Source organism: Heterodontus francisci, chromosome 38 (assembly GCF_036365525.1).
Source record: "Heterodontus francisci isolate sHetFra1 chromosome 38, sHetFra1.hap1, whole genome shotgun sequence".
NCBI lineage: Eukaryota > Metazoa > Chordata > Chondrichthyes > Heterodontiformes > Heterodontidae > Heterodontus > Heterodontus francisci.
In genome coordinates, this window is record NC_090408.1 from 15,337,755 (window position 1) to 15,360,860 (window position 23,106).

The window sequence follows — 23,106 nt, forward strand, 5'->3', positions numbered from 1 at the left end:
AGAAGCTTTTTCCCCCAGAGTGGGGGATTCAATTACAAGGGGACACGAGTTCAAAGTGAAAGGGGAAAAGTTTAGGGGGCATATGCGTGGAGATTTCTTTACACAGAGGGTGGTGGGTGCATGGAACGCATTGCCAGCGGAGGTGGTAGACGCGGGCACGATAGCGTCTTTTAAGATGTATCTAGACAGATACATGAATGGGCAGGAAGTAAAGAGATACAGACCCTTAGAAAATAGGCGACAGGTTTAGATAGAGGATTTGGATCGGCGTAGGCTTGGAGGGCCGAAGGGCCTGTTCCTGTGCTGTAATTTTCTTTGTTCTTTGTACAGTCCCTCATCCCTTGGTATTATTCTAGTAAATCTCTGCTGCACCCTCTCTAAGGCTTCACCATCCTTCCTAAAGATGTTTGCCTTGGACATCATGTCCAAAAGCTAATTTTATGCCTTGATGACTAAAGGAACAGTTTCTAGATGCCAGTCCTATTTCTGGCCCAATTTTATCGAACTAGAAATATTATTTCAAATTGATCTCTTGTGTTCTTTGTGATCGTAGACATCATTGTGATAGGTTATTAAAATGGGGGCCAATAGATCTATTCCATTTAGCAATATATTCTAGCTTGCTCGTATCACCAAATTTGCTTTCTATTACAAACGCAAGATCATCAGCACCCTTTCGAGCTGCATTTTGTGCACTTGAAGATAAGCAGCATTCTCCTGAATAATCATACCATTGGAGTATATTGAATCCGCCGCCGAATGGGCTCACTGGGACTGTCACAGTTCTCGTCTCCAGTTGGACTTCCGTGTATTTCCAAAATTGTCTGTGTCGCCATCTCCTGTGAAATCAACATTGTTAGTTGTAGTAGTGTTTTTTGGCTAAAAGGTCATGCATTGCACAGAACTCTGAAAAGGCTGAAGAGGGTCCCTTAAGATGCTATTATACAGGATTATCACATCTTGTTAAATTATCCTGAAGGAATTCTTGTCTGTTTTATATTTAAAAGGGACTCTAGGCTTACCAAGCCCATAAATGGATTCCAATCCTACAATGATTCCAGTCACTGTAGATTTCCAATATAATTTTGTTTTTTTCATTTAACGTTGGCCTTGAGCAATTAATTCTCATTGCACCATTTCTCCCCCCAGACATCAAATTATGTGAAACAATTACTTATTAGAGGCATCAGTTTCAAACATTTGCTTTTTATATTAGAAAGTTGCAAAACTTTACAAAGAAGTTTAAAATGGTACAATGTCCTGGTAAATTAATCAGGCTTCTTGTACAACTCACTCAACAATTCCACATTCATCTCAAATGAATCCTTTCTGCCTTAAAACCTTTTAATCAAACTTTTGGTCATCTGCCCTAATATCTCCTTATGTGGCTTAATGTAAAATTTTGTTTGATAATGCTCCTGTGAAGTGCCTAGTGACATTATACAGTGTTAAAGTCGCTATATAAAATACAAATTGTTCTAGGAGAATCAGAAAAGTGGTTCACAAATTGAAACAAACCAGGAAATTTTTGGAGAAATCAAAATTCAAGTCAATAGCTGACCTCACATGCTTAACAAGTGACATAATAGAAATATTTCCATTTCAGGAGAAACATTACTGATTTACAGATTGTATTAAGCTCCCAGGATTTATATTAAATTAAAACAGTCATAGTAATGGAGAATTTGCATAGGAATGTTTTGAAAATAGAACAAAATTCAGCCTTAAAAAAATGCATGCATTACTCAGTTATACCTGTGTAAATTCAGAGTTAATAACTTTCCAATTCTTTTCAAAAAAAAAGTTATGTCGTTTTTTTTCACACCATCTCACCACCAGCTAAGAAAACATTACAAAAATACTTTTTTTGATTCAAGGCACCAAGAATCTACATTGTTACCAATTCAGCAAAGCATTCATACATTACACTTCTACTACTAGATGCATTGTGTAGAAGTTTTATTGTTCGCATACTGCCAAAACAATTTTTTCCAAAAGGTTACTAAAACTTTTGGTGGCTGAGGTGGCGAATCAGAATGGTATGAAATGAGCATTGAGCCATCTTAAATCCGCAGATTAGTAAAGCGGACATTCAAAATGGAGTGATACAAGTTTTAGTATTTGAGATTGTGTGCATATACAATCATATACTGTGCATTTATATCAATATATTTTGCACGCACATCTCTCTGCTTCCATTACACTTATTGCACACACCTTTCCACGATCATCGAGGAGAACCACCTGCACATCTCCTGTTCCCCAAGATTTTATGCTCTTCGACACCAAGTTAGCTGGAGGACCTTGGGCATCATTGCTATTCGCAGCCCAGACCTAATACAAGAAGAGAGAATAGTTCAATTAATGTTACTTCAAGATTCACACAAAAAAATTTACATTAGTCAGAATTATGCATTTCAGCAAACGTAAAATTAATTGTAGCAAAATCCATTGTATTCTCCCTCCCCAGCCCCGCCCCACCACAACAATTCAAGAACGTCACAAGACAAGCGAAGACGGTCAGCACTCAGACTGCACATTTCGATATTTTCTTACATAAGTTTAAAAGTATCCATTTATAGGAGATGGATTAAAAGTAGATTAACTTAAATATGCACCAGCATAGTGCATTCAGATGGGTTCTCTGGGTCAAAACAACCATTAAAGCATTAATGGAAACTGAATGTTATGTTAAACTCATTAATCTCATTTGCAAATTCCTGAAGTTAGTTATTTTTTCCATTTATCAAATTCTTTGTGGCACTTGTTCTATTCATCATCAACTTTCCTCCCCCCCGCCCCGCCCAACGTTCCCCATGACTGTCACAATGCAGTCCCTCTCTCTCTTCTGACTCTTTCCCTCACACTTAGATTGAAAGCAAAACATTATAAATATACAAAAGAGGGAACAGCAAGCCCAAATAACTACAGACCAAAGAGTTTAGTGGGAGAATTGGTAGAATCCATTATACCAGCAGAGTAAATGAGCACTTGAAAAAGTACAAACTCAGAGAGCTTGGGGATAGTTTTGGAAAGATAGCTGATGTCTAACTAACCCAATAGTCTTTATGGAGCTCAGAGTAGGATGGATTGCTGGCAGATGCAACAATTTTCAGATGGTATTTGATAAGGTTGCATGTAGCGATAAATAGCTGAAATTGCAGCACGTGAAATCATGTGGTGTGGTATATAATATCTTTTGTATACTACCTCTCTGTTGGGAGGTGTAAATAAAAAGCTTTCCCAACATGGCTGCTCTCAGTTAACACCTCATGTTAGTTTTCGTTTTATTCTGAATATACAACAGAAACATGAGGAAAGGATGGCACTAATTTTCTTTTTGCATCTCATTCAAGCGAATACAGTTTGAAGAACATTCTGACACACTTTTTGGAACTCCCAAAGTCGATTTTGAGGAAGGACGAGCAATTTGATAGATTGCTTAGTGTGTCTGCAATTCATGTTCAGCTACAACTCAGTGAGTACATAATTTTAAAAAGTATGGCACTGAGGACATATTTTGGGGCAATGGGGGAATTCAACCCTAACAAAAAAAGGACTAGTGTAATTATGAATGAAGGTTACACATTTGACTGCAAGCTAATAAAATCCTAAACAATAAACAGTATGTTTTCCTGACCATGATAAGGACAAATGCTTTTGAGGTGGTGTTTAATCAATGTTGCCCATGAGACCCCAGTACTTTGGACTATTCTGAAATAAATGAGATTCTGGACTCATTATAGCTCGACTGTTACGATCTGGTGAAAAAGGAATCTAGGTGTCCCTCTCAGCCTTCACCTGGTGTTACCATAACGGGGTTTAATTTTAACCACACTGCGTTTTTAGTTCCCCCTTGGTGAATCCATGTTCACCATTTTCCAATTATAAGGCAAAGAAACCAGCACAAACAGACTTTCTTAGGTTGAAAGAAGAAAGGTTGAAATTTATTCAACTGAAACTCTCATTCGGTTAGCGCCTTTGGATATACAATGTGCTCACGCTAACATGTGTACGCGATACACACATGCAAATAGAAACAGAACAGAGCAGAAGAAATAAAGTGGAACAGTTTGAGGCAATCTCTGAAGAGGGTTTTGTTAAAGTTCTTTGAGCTCACTGTAGAGTCCTTGAATGTAGGTGGATCTTGTTTTTCATTGGGGCCCAGTATTCTTCTTAAACCTTGTTCGCTGTAGGAGATTTTTCTCGCTTGGGGTTCATTTGTCTTCAGTGGATTCAGAGGCTTCTGAGAAAAAGATGGGAGCAGATAGGAGAGATCTTCGCAATCTGGGAGCAAGCAGTCTTTCTGAGTTCAAACTGTTTGTAGCATTCGGAAGACCCCAGGTTGCTGAGGCAGGTTAGCCATGTGACTAACTGGTCTGACCATTTTTTAGTTCTGTGGATTGTATCATCTTAGCAGGGCCTGGAATGCACTTCCCTGCCTTCAATGTCTGGTGCTCAAAGTCCATTGTGGGTTAAATGGATAAGGGAAGTAACCTCTCTTGCCCCTATTGGTATGTAAAATTCTTGCAGCCAAGTGGTGGCAGCTGTTGGAACAGGCCTTCTCTTGTTCTCAGCAACATTTTGAAATTCAATGCTCATATGGCAAAATTAATATGCCTCATTCTTGGCAGGTGGGGGTCTAGAATGATACGACTAACAACAAAATTGCGCTTCGAGCTACATTTCGTGGAAGGATGAAGTTGCCGAGTGAGTCTATTGCAGATTATATTCTAAAATTGAAGAAAATGTCTTGTCACTGTGGTTATTGTGCCAACTTAAAAGTCAGCCTTAGAAACATGTTTGTTGGAACTCTAAACAGTAAAATCCAGGTCAAGCTTTTGCGTAAAGGCAATAAGCTGATGTGGAAGGAGATCTGTGATGAGGCTACAGCCATGGAAATGGCAAGAGATAGCTTCAGATTGCAAGAAAGTTATTTTCCTGACCCAGATGGGAAGGTCCACTGGATTTCAGCAGGAACCAGACAGCCACATTCATAGACTCAGAGTCAGAAATTTGCCATGGTAGCCACCAACCAACTAAATGCTCCCATTTCCAGTCAAAGTGCTTTGGCTGTGGGAAATATCCAGACAGCATGCAATACAGGAAACAGTAATGCTCCAGGTCACAGCAATGCATCAGGTCGAAGTCATGGTAGCCCAAAAGTTAGATCAGGCTCCTGGAAGTCCACAAATGTGCAAATGATAGATATGGAAACAGAAGTTGATGTTATCGAGCAGGAAGATCAAGAGTTGTACTCAATCAGACAGCAAGGAAAACAGAACATGGATGTTGAGAGAAACAGGGCTGAAGACAGAATTCCAGCACCCACAGTAAAAATGAAAATCAGAGATTCACAACTTACGTTAGTCATCGATACTGCTGCAGCTGCGTCTGTTACCTTCGAAGAGTACAAGAAACCCCAAAGTCACATTTCCTTACGAAAAATTGGTGTGAAACTGACTAGTTATTCCAATAACAGTATTCCATTATTAGATGAAGTGAGTGCAAAGGTGGAATACAATGATGCATCCTATTACTTGCCATTGATAGTAGTAGGAGGGAACAAAGTCTCCCCGATGGGAAGAAATTGGCTTAAGAATATACATTTAAACTAGGCAGAGTTATTCACAGTAAGGACAATACTAAGTGGGATGAAAGGAGTGTGCTGTTTCTTGAATGATATTTTTGTAAGTACTAAGACAGAGAAAGAACACATTGTAAGGTTGAACGAAATCCTGGATGAACTTCGAGAGTATGACATCAAAGCTGAAAAGCACAAGTGTTGCTTCATGGTGTCAAGTGTAACATACTTGTGTCACCAAATAGAGGGTGAAGGTATCCACCCAACGCAGGAGAAGGTTGAGGGGTTTTTAAAAGCAAAGAGACCACAGAACAAGGAAGAACTTAGAATATTTACAGGAATTGTTGTGTATTATTCTAATTTCATCCCCAACTTAGCGAATACGTTCACTCCATTTTATCAACTGCTCAAATTGTAAGAAAGTTAGATTGGGAGTGGTCTGTGGAATGTCAGAATGCATTTGAAGAAGTAAGGCAAGTACTGACTAGTGATGCTGTTTTGATCCACTATGATTCCAAGAAACTACTGGTTTTAGAGCACAATGCCTCACCACAGTGGTTAGGTGTGGTGCTCACATAATGGAAAACAGTGCGGAAAAGCCGGTCACATAGGCTTCACGTATTTTAACAATGTCAGAGCAAAATTACTCAAGTTGAGAAGGAGGCATTAGTGATCATATATGGTGTTACAAAGTTCCAAAAATACCTGTACTTTGTTCACTGACCTTTTTGCTTCTCAGCATTTGCCCTGTCAACCCCCTCAAGAGTTTAGTATGCTTCAATTAAATCACCTCTTTTCCTTCTTAACTCCAGGGAATATAGGCACACTTTGCACATTCCCTCCTCATAGGGCAATTCCCTCATCCCAGGAACCAGTCTAGTGAACCTTAGTTGCGCTCTCTTTCGGTAAGGAGACTTTGTGGCCTCACCAATGCCCTATACAACTGTAATGAGATTTCTTTACTCTTCTGTTGCAGCTTCCAACGTCTCAGTGCTGCAGTGGAAGCTCAGACTGAAGTCATGCAAGGTCAGCTTGCTGCCATGCAAGCTCAGACAGCTACCATCATGGCTGTAGATTAGTGTGCAAAGGGGCTTGCAGGAGGTCACTGCAGGCCAGCACTCCATCCTCCAACAGATTACTAGGATTGCTGAGGCACTGCCCAGTAGCTCCATGAGGCATGAACCTGCTGCCCTCACTCAGGAAGACAGTGCTCATCCCACCCCACCTGGCTGTTGCCCGTCAGCCATCCCAGACTGCTATCGCCCATACCGAGATGGTGCCATCCTTCCAGGCTCAGAGCTGCTCAAAGATGTCCATCTGAACACTCCCTCACTGAAAGTCAGCAGCATTCCACCTGCCATGCCACAGCCACTGAGGTAGTATTGCACAGGAGCACGAGGATACGCAGAGGCATATGCAAGACAGGATCTAAGTGAATCCACAAGGGTGATTAATTGACTTTTCTATGCATTATTATGGCATGATTTCATTTATAAATTTGGTTTGGGATGTTTATTTTGTGGTGACTTTTATTCTGCATTGTGGCCAAGTAACAGAGGGAATGCAAGATGTGGGACTTTTGGTGAATAGAGATTGTAGTTATTGGTATTGCACTCAGGTGAGTTCTCCACGGACAGCCCAGGCAGAAAGGCACTGTCTAGGTTCCCTGCTCCCTTTTCCACTAGTTTGTCGTACTCGGCATGCCCTCTGCTCATACTGGTGCACGAGCCTAGTAGTGCACCCATGTTTGGAAGCAAGTGGCTTGTGCAGAAGCTTTCAAGTCAGCAGAAATTCCTTCAACATGTCACACCACTCGCTGTAGATTCTTCCAACCTGAAACAGCTACAGAAAGCACCAAACACTTGTAGAAATGGAAAGAACAAAGAAAATTACAGCACAGGAAACAGGCCCTTTGGCCCTCCAAGCCTACGCCGATCCAGATCCTCTATCTAAACCCGTCGCCTATTTTCTAAGGGTCTGTATCTCTTTACTTCCTGTCCATTCATCTATCTGTCTAGATACATCTTAAAAGACGCTATCATGCCCGTGTCTACCACCTCCGCTGGCAACGCGTTCCAGGCACCCACCACCCTCTGCGTAAAGAACGTTCCATGCATATCCCCCGTAACCTTTTTCCCCTTTCACTTTGAACTCGTGTCCCCTAGTAATTGAATCCCCCACTCTGGGAAAAAGCTTCTTGCTATCCAACCTGTCTATACCTCTCATGATTTTGTACACCTCAATCAGGTCCCCCCTCAACCTCCGTCTTTCTAATGAAAATAATCCTAATCTACTCAACCTCTCTTCATAGCTAGCGCCCTCCATACCAGGCAACATCCTGGTGAACCTCCTCTGCACCCTCTCCAAAGCATCCACATCCTTTTGGTAATGTGGCGACCAGAACTGCACGCAGTATTCCAAATGTGGCCGAACCAAAGTCCTATACAACTGTAACATGACCTGCCAACTCTTGTACTCAATACCCCGTCCGATGAAGGAAAGCATGCCGTATGCCTTCTTGACCACTCTATTGACCTGCGTTGCCACCTTCAGGGAACAATGGACCTGAACACCCAAATCTCTCTGTACATCAATTTTCCCCAGGACTTTTCCATTTACTGTATAGTTCACTCTTGAATTGGATCTTCCAAAATGCATCACCTCGCATTTGCCCGGATTGAACTCCATCTGCCATTTCTCTGCCCAACGCTCAAGAGCAAAGAAAATTACAGCACAGGAACAGGCCCTTCGGCCCTCCAAGCCTGCGCCGATCCAGATCCTCTATCTAAACATGTCGCCTATTTTCTAAGGGTCTGTATCTCTTTGCTTACTGCCCATTCATGTATCTGTCTAGATACATCTTAAAAGACACTATCGTGCCCGCGTCTACCACCTCCACTGGCAACGCGTTCCAGGCACCCACCACCCTCTGCGTAAAGAACTTTCCACGCATATCCCCCCTAAACTTTTCCCCTCTTATTTTGAACTCGTGACCCCTAGTAATTGAATCCCCCACTCTGGGAAAAAGCTTCTTGCTATCCAACCTGTCTATGCCTCTCATGATTTTGTACACCTCAATCAGGTCCCCCCTCAACCTCCGTCTTTCTAATGAAAATAATCCTAATCTGCTCAACCTCTCTTCGTAGCAACAACCAGAAGAAAATCAACTAGCAACCAACTTGTAAGTAGTTGATGATCCCTTTAAATAGCAATGGTGGAGTCCCACGCTGCTGCTGAAGGTGCATTCAACTGTGCGAGGTTATTAGAGGGTGTTGACTGCGGCTCCAAAATGGCACCACTGATGTTAAATTAGCGTTTGATCAAATGTCCACTCACTAAAAAGGAATCAGCATGATTCACACGCTATGTCCTTCCATGTCCTAGGAATACTCTTTTCACGACAGATCTGCCTCTTGCATACACCTGGCAGACACTCACTGCACATACGCTAATGCCTAAACCAAATGTGTGTGCCTGCCAGGATGCCCTTTTGGAGCACTAAGGGCACTCAGTATCCCAAAATGGGTACCAATGAGTCCAATTTCTTGCCTTTTTTTGTAAAAGATAAAGGTTTCTGATGAAATGCCAACATTCTACAACCTTTTTCCAAGCCCTATGAACATTTTTTTCCCCATGTCAGACACTTATTGAAAAAAAAGCTAGGAAATAGATGCATGGAAATGATTACAAGATTAATTCATCTAAGTTCAGATGATGGTTGGAAACTCAGACAAATTCATTAGTTATCCTAATACCTACATTATTCACAGCACTGAGTGCAGATCTTCGATGCAGAAATTTCTCTTTCAATGTCAGACACAAGTGATTGCTTATATGTTTCTGTAAAGTACATTGTGTAATGCTAAAGAAAAACTTATTATTCAGGAATTTAACAATATGCAACTGAAAAGCGGAAATGTGAACTTCTCAGCACAATTTTAATATGTACAAAATAATAAATCACACTCATTTTGTAGAAGAAAGTAGTATGGGTTGCTTCTGCATGGATATTATAGATGCAAAGTTCTACAGCTCTAGGTTAATACTTACAGTTACTTCTTGCTTAGCTTTAAGTGTATAACGTGTAGGAAACTTGTATCTAATCTCGGACAAATCCCCAAATCGTCTTCTTATAGTGCATCCACCTACTGGCTGATCCTACAAGGATATTAATAAAGTATTGTACTTTGAAATTCCTTGTAAAGTATTAAAAAGTAACCATTTGTATCCAATACTGATTTTTCTCACTATTTAAAAATACCTTTCATTAAAAAGTAATTTGATCTAGGTTTTTTAAAATATATTTCAAACCTAACCATGGCTTAACTTAACTCACACCCAAAAATATTCAAACATTACGTTTCAATAAGCTGCAACAGAAAATACTGTAAATTCAGAAAATAGCTTACAATTCTGTGTATTGTATTGGACAGCAGTGCCAAGGCACAACCTAGAGGCCAAATTTAGCCTGTAAGCTTCTCGCCAAAATCCCAGTTTTGTTTCTCGTGCACAAAGACCTAACTGGTTTAAATTTTCTGCGCCCAAGGATTAAAAAACATACACTTAATCGATGCAGCGGCAGCTTTTTGCAGCGATCAGGAATACAGGTTATGAATTGTAAATACTTAGTCCTAGTGCTGTATCAGAAATCCTTTTATTTTTAAAGAATTCTCTTTTGCTATTATCAGGAGTAAAGAAACAATAAAGCAAGCCATTCATCTACATGAGTCAGCACCTTCAGACGACAGCAGAAAACAATGAAATTTGGTGGGAAGGCAAGATGGTATGTACCAATTAGTAAATCAACAGTTGCTGCATGCAATTGCATTTTTGGTGCAGTTAAAAAAAGGCAACAAACCCTAGATAGATCTTTACCTCATTGGAAATGTTCTTTACTTTGACAAATTTCCCTTCGTTGTCAACTTCGCCGAAAATAATTTTTCCTGTAGAAAACGCTGGAGAACTATTTAACCTGGCATGCTCAGGTGTTGGCAATTTCCGTTTTTTTCCACTGCTCCGTGAAGTTGGACTGGGAGTCAAATCAAGTCTGTAATATTGGACAATGTTGAAAATGTTAATATCTTGATCTACATGCAGGCTGAGCAGTTTCACTTTCTGCAGGTTTAATCTTTCCACGGTGCATTGACAGGCCAAAGCTCACTAAGAAATAAACCACGTTACAGTAGATAAGTCCCCAGGGCCTGATGGGATCTACCCCAGAATACTGAGGGAGGTAAGGGAGGAAATTTCTGGGGCCTTGACAGAAATCTTTGTATCCTCATTGGCTAATCTCCAGTCCTCTGGGACCTCACCTGTAGTCAATGTTGTTGCTTTGTTTAAGAAGGGTAGCAAGGATAATCCACAAAATTACAGGCCAGTGAGCCTTACGTCAGTGGTAGGGAAATTATTGGGGAGGATTCTTCGGGACAGGATTTACTCCCATTTGGAAATAAATGGACTTATTAGCGAGAGGCAGCATGGTTTTGTGAAGGGGAGGTCGTGTCTCACTAACTTGATCAAGTTTTTTGAGGAAGTGACTAAGATGATTAATGAAGGAAGGGCAGTGGATGTTATCTACATGGACTTCAGTAAAGCCTCTGACAAAGTCCCTCATGGCAGAATGGTAAAAAAGGTGAAGTCACACGGGATCAGAGGTAAGCTGGCAAGATGGATACAGAACTGGCTCGGTCATAGAAGACAGAGGGTTGCAGTGTAAGGGTGCTTTTCTGAATGGAGGGATGTGACTCGTGGTGTTCCGCAGGGATCAGTGCTGGGACCTTTGATGTTTGTAGTATATATAAATGACTTGGAGGAAAATGTAGCTGATCTGATCAGTAAGTTTGCAGACGACACACAGGTTGGTGGAGATGAGGATTGTCAGAGGATACAGCAGGATATAGATCGGTTGGCGACTTGGGCGGAGAAATGGCAGATGGAGTTTAGTCTGGACAATTGTGAGGTAATGCATTTTGGAAGGTCTAATACAAGTGGGAAGTATACAGTAAATGGCAGAACCCTTAGGAGTGTTGACAGGCAGAGAGATCTGGAAGTACAGGTTCACAGGTCACTGAAAGTGGCAACGCAGGTGGATAAGGTAGTCAAGAAGGCATACGGCATGCTTGCCTTCATCGGTCGGGGCATTGAGTATAAAAATTGGCAAGGCATACAGCAGCTGTACAGAACCTTAATTAGGCAACACTTGGAATATTGCATACAATTCTGGTCGCCACACTACCAGAAGGATGTGGAGGCTTAGGAGAGGGTACAGAAGAGGTTGACCAGGATGTTGCCTGGTCTGGAGGGTATTAGCTATGAGGAGAGGTTGGATAAACTCGGATTGTTTTCACCGGAACGACGGAGGTGGAGGGACGACCGGATAGAGGTTTACAAAGTTATGAGTGGCATGGATACAGTGGATAGTCAAAAGCTTTGTCCCAGGGTGGAAGAGTCAGTTACTAGGGGACATAGGTTTAAGGTGCAAGGGGCAAAGTTTAGAGGGGATGTGCGAGGCAAGTTTTTTTTTTTAAACAGAGGGTTGTGAGTGCCTGGAACCTGCTGCCAGGGGAGGTGGTGGAGGTAGGTACGATAGCGATGTTTCAGAGGCATCTTGACAAATACATGAACAGGATGGGAATAGAGGGATATGGACCCCGAAAGTGCAGAAAGTTTTAGCTTGGACAGACATCAAGATCGGCGCAGGCTTGGAGGGCCGAATGGCCTGTTCCTGTGCTGTACTGATCTTTGTTCTTTGTACAGCGTGAATAATCTTCCTTGCACTTGGCACACAGTAAGAATTTGTACACTCATTATTGAATACCAGAGCAATTATTACACTTTTCAGTTCTTGTTCTAACAAAAATTTTGGTACAGGCTCGGGCTATTTTACCATGCTAACTCTCCCACTGGAGTTACGTACTCACTTCCCACAGATCCTTTAATATTTTCTACTTTTTTCTTATTCCCTTGTAAAGCACCTCGGGATGTTTTAGTATGTTAAAAGCACTATATAAATACAGCTCTAGTTAGGATGCTCCAATCCCTGTTGCCAAAACAGATCTGCAAAAATCACTGTCCTGAGCATTAGCTAAATTTGGAGAAATTGCAGTAGTACGCTGTGCAATTGGTTTATAAGACAGAGTCAGTCAATGGAAAGTGGATTTGAGAGAAGCCAAAAAAATTACCTGTGGAATGGTAAGAATAGTTTTAAACTGGGTCCCTGGGATATTTACCAGTGAAATGTTACAATGCAATATTTATCCCATGAGCTATTTCATCATCAAATCATTTGAGGTCTTTTTACCATATGAAGTAATTAACCAATGAGCCTACCTATAATCATGGGCCTATAAAAACCAAAGCTACTTTTTAGCTAAGAAACTTCAATTTACATTTGCAAGCAGTTTTAAACAACTTATAAAGGGACTACATTCAGTTATCAATCAGGAGTTAAAGGAGTTCTATTGAATGCAACTTTCATATCGCCCACATAAAGCCAAACCACAAAAGGAGGAGAACCTCCTGGACCTGATGCCAATGGTCCTGGAAAGGCAGTCTTGCCAGTCAAATGGATAAGAATGAACTGGGTTCTCAATGCAGCTCAAATAATCACTGCCAATATTCTGGAATATGATGTCCACCGCAGGGAGAATAAACTCATCAAACATAATTGAGCAAACTACTGACATGTAACATAATAAATTCAGATAGCTGAAGTTTTCCTGGAATGGAACAGGATTTCAAGCATTGACGAGGGAAGATGTTACTGGACTAGAAATCCAGAGGCTCCGACTAATATTCTAGGGACACGAATTCAAATCCCACCACGGCAACTGCTGGAATTTAAAATCAATTAATTAATAAATCTGGAACTAAAAGCTAGTCACTGTAATGGTGACCATGAAATGACCAGATTGTTGTAAAAACCCACCTGGTTCACTCATGTCCTTTAGGGAAAGGAATGTCATCCTTATCCTGTCTGACCTACCTGTGACTCTTGAAATGCCTCTGAAATGGTATACCAAACTATTCAGTTGTACAAAACTTTTATAGAAAAATCAACAAAGAATAAAAGCAGATGGAACACTCAGCATTAACATAGGAACCAGAAAACACAGCAGCTCACCCTGCTCAGTCAACTATGCAAAGTTCTGGGGATTTGTGCCAAAATTGGGAGAGCTAGCTCACAGACTAGGCAAGCAACAGCCTGACATAGTCATACTCACCAAATCATACCTTACAGCCAATGTCCTAGACACCTCCTTCACCAACCCTGGGTATGTCCTGACCCACCAGCGGGTCAGACCTACCAGAGGTGGTGGCACCATGGTGTACAATCGGGAGGGAGTTGCCTTGGGAGTCCTCAATATGGAGTCCAGACCCCACGAAGTCTCATAGCATCAGGCCAATCACAGGCAAGGAAACCTACTGCTGATCACCACCTACCACCCTCCCCTCGACTGAGGAATCAGTGCTTCTCCATGTTGACCACCACTTGGGTACCATTTTGGGTAACAAGGACACAGAATGTACTCTGGGTGGGGAACTTCAATGCAGCCGTTCAAGAAGGGAGCTCATCACCATTTTCTCAAGGGCAATTTGGGATGGGCAATAAATGCTGGCTTTGTCAGCAACACCCACACCCCAGGAAAAGGATTAAAAAAAAAAAAAATCTAGAATTTGACCCTAAAATATCACTGAACAAAATAATTTTAGCTCTGCATGCAGAATCTACACCCTTTACCCCCCATAGTAACAGCTGATGACACTGCTCTATTCAATATTCTATAATGGTTATGTATCTGTGGCTATATTTGCTTTGTACAAAGAATCAAATGTACCTGACAAAGAAAAATCTGAAGTGCAAGTGGTTATCAGCAGAGCACTTTAAATTACCAATCAGCTCTTCATTGGGTTTAAATCATTTATTGTGAGGCTACCGTGTTTCAAGTTAAAAAATACTAATATTTCTAGAGAATTTGGGATAGTGGTTAAGATAAATTGATGGAAGCTGGCTGCTGGCCAAATGATCCTGGAATCTGATACTCCACATCAGGACTCAGACAGGATAGGGAATGGAGTGACTAGGAAAAACAGCATCACAGAATTACCACTATATATCCAAGACTATTTTTACAGACTGCTGATATTTTTGGGTGGGGTGGGGCAAGGGTGAGAAAGGGAGTAGGAAAGAAATGGTCATGGAAGACGGAGTAGTGATGCACGAGGACTAGCACAGATTTATTTTAAAAATTAATTCTCGGACATGGGCATCAGTGGCGAGGCTGCCATATATTGCCCATCTCTAGTTGCCACCAGCTAGATGGCGATGGACTACCTTCTTCAACCAATGCCGTCCATTTGGTGAAGTTACTCCTGCAATACAAATATCCAGGAAGTTCCATGAGTTTGACCAAATCAGGATGGTGTGTAACTTGGTGGGGAACCTGAAGGTGATAGTGATCTAATGTACCTGCTGCCCTTGTGCTTCTAGGCAGTGAAGGTCACTGATTTGTGAGGCCTCGTTGAGGAAGCCATAGTGTGTTGAAGTGCATCTGTAGACAGCACAGGACACACTGCAGCCATGGTACACCAATGGCGGAAGGCGTGATAGTTAAACCAGTGAATGGGGCAGCAAGCAAGTGGGCTGCTTTGTTCTGGATCGAATGTCAAGCTTCTTGAATGTTGTTGGAACTGTAACTGCCCAGGCAAGTGGAGAGGATTCCATCACACTCCTGACTTGTAGGTAGTAGAGGGCTTGGGGAGTCAGGAGTGGAGCAACTTGCTACAGAGTTCTTTTAGATACAGATGCAGATCAGGAGAGAGTAAGTGCATAAATAAAAATAAGAAGACAGTGTGCTTTGTGGAGAATTATAGAATGCAGTCTCATGCTGTGACTGTCGAAGGAGCAATGCTCAACAGTAACATGGAAATAAGTATCTTCGTCAATTAGTTTGAACAGGTTAATTTTGCTTCAGATAGATCATTAAGCGATGAAACTTTGCCGAAAACAAATAAACAAGGAACTCACCTTTGTTCCTCTCCATCCAGCATTTTGCTGTAAGCGTTTATCTCCATGTCCAATGCCAGTTTCTCCTCAAGTTGTTCATTGTACTCATCCTGCAGTACCAACATTTCCTCGCGAATTTCATCATTTTCTTTCTCCTTGTCTGCCATCCGCTTTTGGTTAGCTGTCTTCTCACGATCTAACATCATCTCCAAATCCTGAACTTTAGTTTGCAGATCAGAACTCTGAGAAAATTAGAATAAAAAGGGAATTATAAGAAAAAGACAATAACAAAGAAAATCAGTTTGCTACAATGAGAAACCTCCTCCCAAAACAAAGCTTCCATCCTGCTGGGATATTTAGATAGTAAGTGGGAAGATCCAATGCAAGAAGCGATAGACAGAAAGGCTCATGACTTGACAGGGGACAACAGCAAGATCTTAGGCTATTGTCACTGACATCTCAACGACAAACAAATTATGATTCCATGTTTACTTGTGGGAAGGGGGCAAGGTTCATTTCTCTGGACTTAAACAGTATTTGATAGGTGTAAAATTTCTACTTAGTCACATGTCCACTTATATTCTATGGGTCTTAAAAAAGCCTTCCTTACTATGCAACATTGTACACACTTTAGTTACAGAATTAAGAGATGTTCCTCTTTACAGATATTCAGTTTGGTGGATTTCAGTGTTCTGCTGTTTAGAGCCTGATTAACCTAAGGCAATTCGGGAAATCTTTGGCCTCCTTATCTCGAGAGACAATGGGTAAGCGCCTGGAGGTGGTCAGTGGTGTGTGGAGCAGCACCTGGAGTGGCTATAAAGGCCAATTCTAGAGTGACAGGCTCTTCCACAGGTGCTGCAGAAAAATTTGGTTGTCGGGGATGTTACACAGTTGGCTCTCCCCTTGCGCTTTTGTCTTTTTTCCTGCCAACTGCTAAGTCTCTTCGACTCGCCACACTTTAGCCCCGCCTTTATGGCTGCCCGCCAGCTCTGGCGAACGCTGGAATCTTGAGATAATGCATCAGTGTTGGGGTAATGAACAAATTCTATCAGTGTGAAAGAATCCCACAATGCTTGTGATATTTGGAGATATATTTTTGAATGAGAAAAACTGCCTCTATTATATACATACAGTCGTTAAGTTTAATTATAATACAGATGATTTAAAACCAATCATATATTAACCCAACCCCGATAACTGGAAATTAGACGCAGTTTGAGTGTTCCACCAACACCAAGTTAGAGACAAATTAATGCAGGATATGACCTGAACCAGGCCTTAAATCCCAGCATCATCAGAAAGAGTGGGTGTAAAGAGGAGGTTGTCCTTTGGCGATTCTATTGTTACTGTTGGTTATTTATTATTCACTGGCTGCTGCTCCTTACCGAATGAATTGAGGAAATTCACAATCTTTTTAATGTTGCTGGTGATAACCTCAATGTCCACCCTGTTGGCCCAGTCCCTGCACAGGATCATTCTGCCCCACCATGTCTTAAGCATGACGATACACCCGACCCAAGCAGTAATCTTGCATTACCTGTCCAAAGTATCCAAAGATCGATCGACAAGATTGGCTAGATCGAAGTCACAATTGTGAGTTACACAAAGATTAGTGGCCAGGCAGCACATTGAGACAATGGATGAAACAAGCATTTCCACTTGTTATTTCTAGTGGCCTCCTCGAAACCTTCTCATGAACCCCGAGGTAGCTACGGCCCCTGGTTGAGAACCCCTGTACTGGATTATCCAACTTCTTATGATACATTAAAAAAAAAAGAACTCTAATATAGTAATATCTGGCAGGCAATGCTAATTAATATCCAAAGAGAATTAGAACTTCTGCTGATAGTAATCCGAAGGATTGGTAACTAGATGACACAGCTTTATGACAACTGGCAAAAGGATCAAGGGCAAGTGAGGAAATAAAATTTATGCAGTGAATTATGATCTAGAACGCAGTGCCTGAAAGGGTGGCGGAACTAGACTCACTATCAAAAAGGAATTGAACAGATACTTGGAAAAAAGAGAAATTTTTATGGGGAAGGAGCAGGGGCGTGAGACTAGCTCTGCGAAGAGTCAGCATAGACACAATGGATCGAATGGCCTTCTTTTCTGATGTATGATTCTACAGTCACCATTTTCATGTAAAACATTTTTTCCAAGTTTATAACTTTGAATACATTCTAGAGAATAAATTGAGGTTTTACCTGATTACGGCTTTCCTGAAGTTGAGATGTTAGAGTGTCGATCTTCATTTTTGCTGTCTCCACTTCTTCCTTTGCAGCACTAGCCAAATCGTTGCTCTTTGCAGCAGCCAGCTGGGCACTTTCAAGCTGTAGTACATGGAGAAAGAGAAGTGACCAGCACATTCTAAACAGGTCAAGGCCCTCAAGGTAGATGAGCTCATGATTTTTTTTTGCTGAAGTAAACTACTAATTTTCAAATTCGAAACACTTTCCAGCAGTTCTGTTCCTGGATTTATGTAGACTCCTACAAAGACCATGGAATAAAAGATTTATTTTTTCAGGGAATGAAAGTGAATTGCTGGTTGTGAATTGTGTACAATTATAAAAGTTGTCAATTTAAAAAGTGACAAAGGTCTGACAACACACAATAGTGACAACACTTCAAAAGTAGGTTATTGGCTGGTGAGTGTTTAGGGGCATGCTGAGGTCACGAAAGGCACGTTTTTCTTACCTAGTGGAACCACTGCTTTAGCTGTATAAGCTGTGGCTCAGTTGGTAGCAACTAAAACAAGTTATCTGATCATTCACTCATTACTATTTTGTGGGACCTCGTGCAAATTAGCTGCCACAATTTCTACGTTACAACTGTGATTATACTACAAAGGCCCATCATCAGCCAGAAAGCACAATTTGTGAAAGGTGCCAGATAGATGCAAATTCTTTCTACCTTGTCCAATGCCAATTTTAGCAGAAAGAAAGAAAGACTTGCATTTATAGAGCACTTTTCACAACCACTGGATGTCTCAAAACACTTTATAGTCAATGAAGAATTTTTGAAGTGTAGTCACCATTGAAATGTAGGAGATGTGGCAGCCAAATTGCACACAGCAAACTTCCACAAACAGAAATGCAACAATCACTAGATAATCTATGTGCATGTTGTTGATTGAGGGATAATATTGGACAGAACACCGGTGAAAACCCCCTGCTCCTTGAAATAGTGCCATGGGATCTTTTACGTCCACTGAGGGCCGACATTGCCTCGGTTTAATGTCTCATCTGAAAAATGGCACCTCTGACAGTGCAGCACTCCCTCAGTCCTGCACCGGAGTGTCAGCCTTAACTTTTGTGCTCAAGTCCTGGAGTGGGACTTCAACCCAGAACATTGTGATGCAGAGGCGAGAATGCTACCAACCTCCCTTTGCTCCATATCCTTTCCCAACAAAAAACTATTTACCTCAGCTTTGAATTTTTCAAATTATCTAGTTTCAGCTTTTTGTGGGAGTGTTCGATTTGTGTTAAGAAGTGCTTCCTTGTATCATCCCTGAATAGGCCATCTCTAAATATTAGGTTGTGCTCCCTTATTCGCAATCTCCCCACTAACGAAAATAGTTTCTCTTTATCCCTGCAAATCTTTTAATCAGCTTAAAGACCTCAATCTTCTATACATAAGAGACTACAAGCCACCTTCCTTCGTATATCTAATCCGTAGAGTCCAGATATCATTCTGGTGAATTTGCACTGCATCCTCTTCAAGGCCAATACAACCTTCCTGCAGTGTGGTGCCCAGAACTGATCACTGTACTCCAGATGTGGTCTAAGCAGAATTTTACACAATAATAGCATAACCTCCACCCCTTTGTATATCAACCCCCTTGAGATAAGAACAAACACTCCATTAGCCTTTTGATTATTGCTCAGAATAATATACACCGAGCACTGGTTCCACATTCATATGGTCTAAACTGTAAGCACGCTGTTTGCTGTTACTTGAATCTCCATTGTATTATCCATTTTCTTTTCCTATAGCTATCACACAAACTGATTAGTCAGTTGTATGTACATATGTAGAGTTTCAAATACAAACATACGAATTAGGAGTAGGAGTAGGCCACCTGGACTTTTGAGCCTGCTCTGCCATTCAATAAGTTCATGGCTGAACTGATTGATCCACATTTCCAACTACCCCCGATAACCTTCCACCCCCTTGTCAAAAATCTATCTACCTCTGCCTTAAAAATATTCAAAGACTCTGCATCCACCACCTTTTGAGGAAGAGAATTCCAAAGACTCATGAACCTCAGAGAAACAAATTCTCCTCATCTCGGTCTTAAACGGGCAATTCCTTTATTTTTTTTGAACAGTGATCCCTAGTTTCTAGATTCTCCCACAAGAGGAAACATCCTTCCCACATCCACCCTGTCAAGACCTCTCAGGATCTTATATGTTTCAATCAAGTCGCCTCTTCCTCTTCTAAATTCCAGTGAATACAAGCCTAGCCTGTCCAATCTTTTCTCTTAAGACAACTCGCCAATTCCAGGCATTAGTCCAGTAAACCTTCTCTGTACTGCCTCCAATGCATTTACATCCTTCCTTAAATAAGGAGACCAGCACTGTGCACAGTACTCCAGATGTGGTCTTACCAATGCCCTGTATAGCTGAAGCATAACCTCCCTACTTTTATATTCAATTCTCCTCACAATAAACGATAACATTCTATTAGCTTTCTTAATTACGTGCTGTACCTGCATACAAACTTTTGCAATTCATACACTGGGACACCCTCTGCATCTCAGAGCTCTGCAAATCTCACACTATTTAGATAATATGCTTCTTTTTTATTCTTCCTGCCAAAGTAGATAATTTCACACTTTCCAACATTATACTCCATTTGCCAGGTATTTGACCACTCCCTTAACCGATTTATATCCCTTTGTAGCCTCCTTACATCCTCTTCACAAGTTACTTTCCTACCTATCTTTGTGTCATCTGCTAAATTTAGCAAACATACCTTCGGTCCCTTCATCTAAGTCATTTATATCGTCATGTAGTTTTTTTTCGGAATACGCAGTTTGCCTTTAAGGTTTGCAAGGGATCAGTATTGCTTTAAGAGCCGGCAAGCCTCCGGTGTTGTAGAAAGATGCATTTTCGTTCCCTTAGTAAACAGCCATTTGGAGACTGCGATTCAATGGGTGCATTCTCAATACCATGGAAACAGCCAATGGGAGTGAGCCTGATGCAATACATTTGTTTCAATTCAGTTTGAACTGGCTTTTAGTGAGACAGTTTGTCCTAACAGAACACATTGACACAGACAGAAGACACAGCTGTGCTGTCAGAGCCTGGAAAAAGAGCTCTCAACCATTTAAACTGAAGGAATAGGAATTTAGTCTGTTTAATAATTATCCCTCAAAATTCAAAAGAAAAAGTCAAGCCAAAACAGAGATCACTGGTAATTTAAATTGAAGAAAGGGAGATTAGACTGTGACAATCTTTTATCCCCCAAAGACGCTAAAGTCAGATTGATTCTGTTGAAAGTGTTTGTAAGCCATTAATTGTTGAAATTCACTGGACTTCAAACAACATTCTGCGAGGACTTCAAACAACATTGGACTGTAAGTTTGCAAGGACTTTAATTTTTCTATTTTTAAATGTTCAGAATTAAGAATTTAGCTATTTTAATTAAAGAGTTAATTTGTTGATTTAAAGGCACCTGGTTTTGGGTAGCCTCATTTGGGTGTTAAGAGATGGTACAATTTGGTGGGTCTTTCTTTAATTTGGAAAGTTTTAAAATGATATGTTAGCCGATCTGTGGAACGACAGGATTGAATTAACAGTGCGTTGGTCCCACCGCAATCAGAATCGTATATTTTGATTGGGGCCTTTGACAGGAGTGGTCTGTCATAACAATATAAATTGTAAAAAGTGGAGGCCCCAGCACAGACCCCTGTGGCACACCACTCGTTATATCTTGCCAACCAGAAAATGACCCACTTATGCCTACTGTCTGTTTCCTGTTAGCTAGGCAATCTTCTATCCATGTCAATATGTTACCCCCTACACCGTGAGCTCTGATTTTCTGCAATAACCTTTGACGTGACACCTTATCAAATGCCTTCTGGAAATCTAAGTACATTACATCCACCGGTTCCCCTTTATCCACAGCACATGTAACTCCCTCAAAAGAACTCCAATAAATATGTTAAACAGGATTTCCTTTTCACAAAACCATGTTGACTCTGCCGGATTACCTTTAATTTTTCTAAATGCCCTGCTAGAACATCTTTAATGACAGCATCTAACATTTTCCCTCTGACAGATGTTAAGCTAACCGGCCTGTGGTTTCCTGCTTTCTGTCTCCCTCCCTTTTTAAATAAAGGAGTTACATTCGCTACTTTCCAATCTAACGGAATACTGTGTCCCTTTATTGACAAATGTAGTGAGCAAACCTGACTAAGCTAAAGCGTCTGTTCCCATGCTTGTTTGCTGAATGACCGGCTCCCACCCTCACTCAAAATATGTCATACTCAAGTAGACCAAATGAGCCAAGTGTTTATCCATCTATCGAATGTAGCACATGACATGTAGACAAGTTTCTCAGGACAGCAAGGCGGAATTCTTTGTACTAATGGTCGGAGTTAAAAGTTTTAACCGTCAACATGGCAGAGAAAAGAACAAGTTACATGGCAGCTTTCAAACTTAAGGTGACAGAAGTTGCTGAAAACCATGGTAACAGAGCTATAGCTGCAGAGGAGCTGTGTAAACTACTTGAGGAGAGTGATTCAGACACAGCTCCTGTACACGTAAATGAATTTTTAAAAAATCTCAAGACTTAGCTTCTTGAAAATTAAGTTTATAAATGCCAAAAATTAATAAAAGCAAGAGACAATTCTCATTTGTGCCTTAGAAACAAGAAGAATTTAGAAGAAATACCATGGAATTGCAACATTTCTAGTAGGTATGTGTAATAAGTCAATGCATCTGGAAAGGATGCTTTTGACCGGCTGCAAAAAGGAAAACCCATTTTGATTTGTTACCAAGTATAATGCGTACCCCAACTTTTAGGTAAATGTTTTAGGGAAACATTTATATTATATGTGGAAAGTCATGGTAGCATTCACTGCAGGCAATTTCCTCAGCAGATTCTCTTTGTCGCAAGATTAGGAGAAATCCCATTTTCATGGTGTTTCCAGCAAAATGAGAGTGATCATTCAGAAGAATCCTTGAGGGAATTCCAGGCACATATCTTTAATCCCAAGGAAACTGGCCAATGTAAACATTTAGGTGTGGCATGAATTATGAACCCACTGTAAATGAGCTAAGTTAAGGAATTTATTTTATTGAATAGCTGGTTTGTCTCCCACACTGCAGAAGAGTATCACTATGTTGGTGAATTTGATTCAAAATTGCACCACAGTAATGGTGCATCGACAGTGTGTGCTATTATTATGGAGCAGGATCTGACTTGGATCTGTATAGGACATCGGCTTTGCCACTTCCAACTTGCCACGGTCCTCACTACGGCACGTTCAAATGAGTACGTCATCAAA

At 41.0% G+C, this 23,106-nt stretch overlaps 1 protein-coding gene across 1 annotated transcript in view; it reads right to left on the reverse strand.

Annotated features, from left to right (window-relative positions):
* Positions 1-23,106, reverse strand: part of LOC137352313 (lamin-B3-like) — a 60,559-nt gene that overhangs the window by 12,523 nt on the left and 24,930 nt on the right. Inside the window, exons 5-10 of the mRNA XM_068017598.1 lie at positions 17,798-17,923; positions 15,612-15,832; positions 10,460-10,631; positions 9,635-9,742; positions 2,218-2,334; positions 732-839 (exon numbers count right to left, since the gene is read on the reverse strand). Coding sequence (XP_067873699.1) covers positions 732-839; positions 2,218-2,334; positions 9,635-9,742; positions 10,460-10,631; positions 15,612-15,832; positions 17,798-17,923 — 852 coding nt within the window. The remainder of the gene's footprint in view (positions 1-731; positions 840-2,217; positions 2,335-9,634; positions 9,743-10,459; positions 10,632-15,611; positions 15,833-17,797; positions 17,924-23,106) is intronic.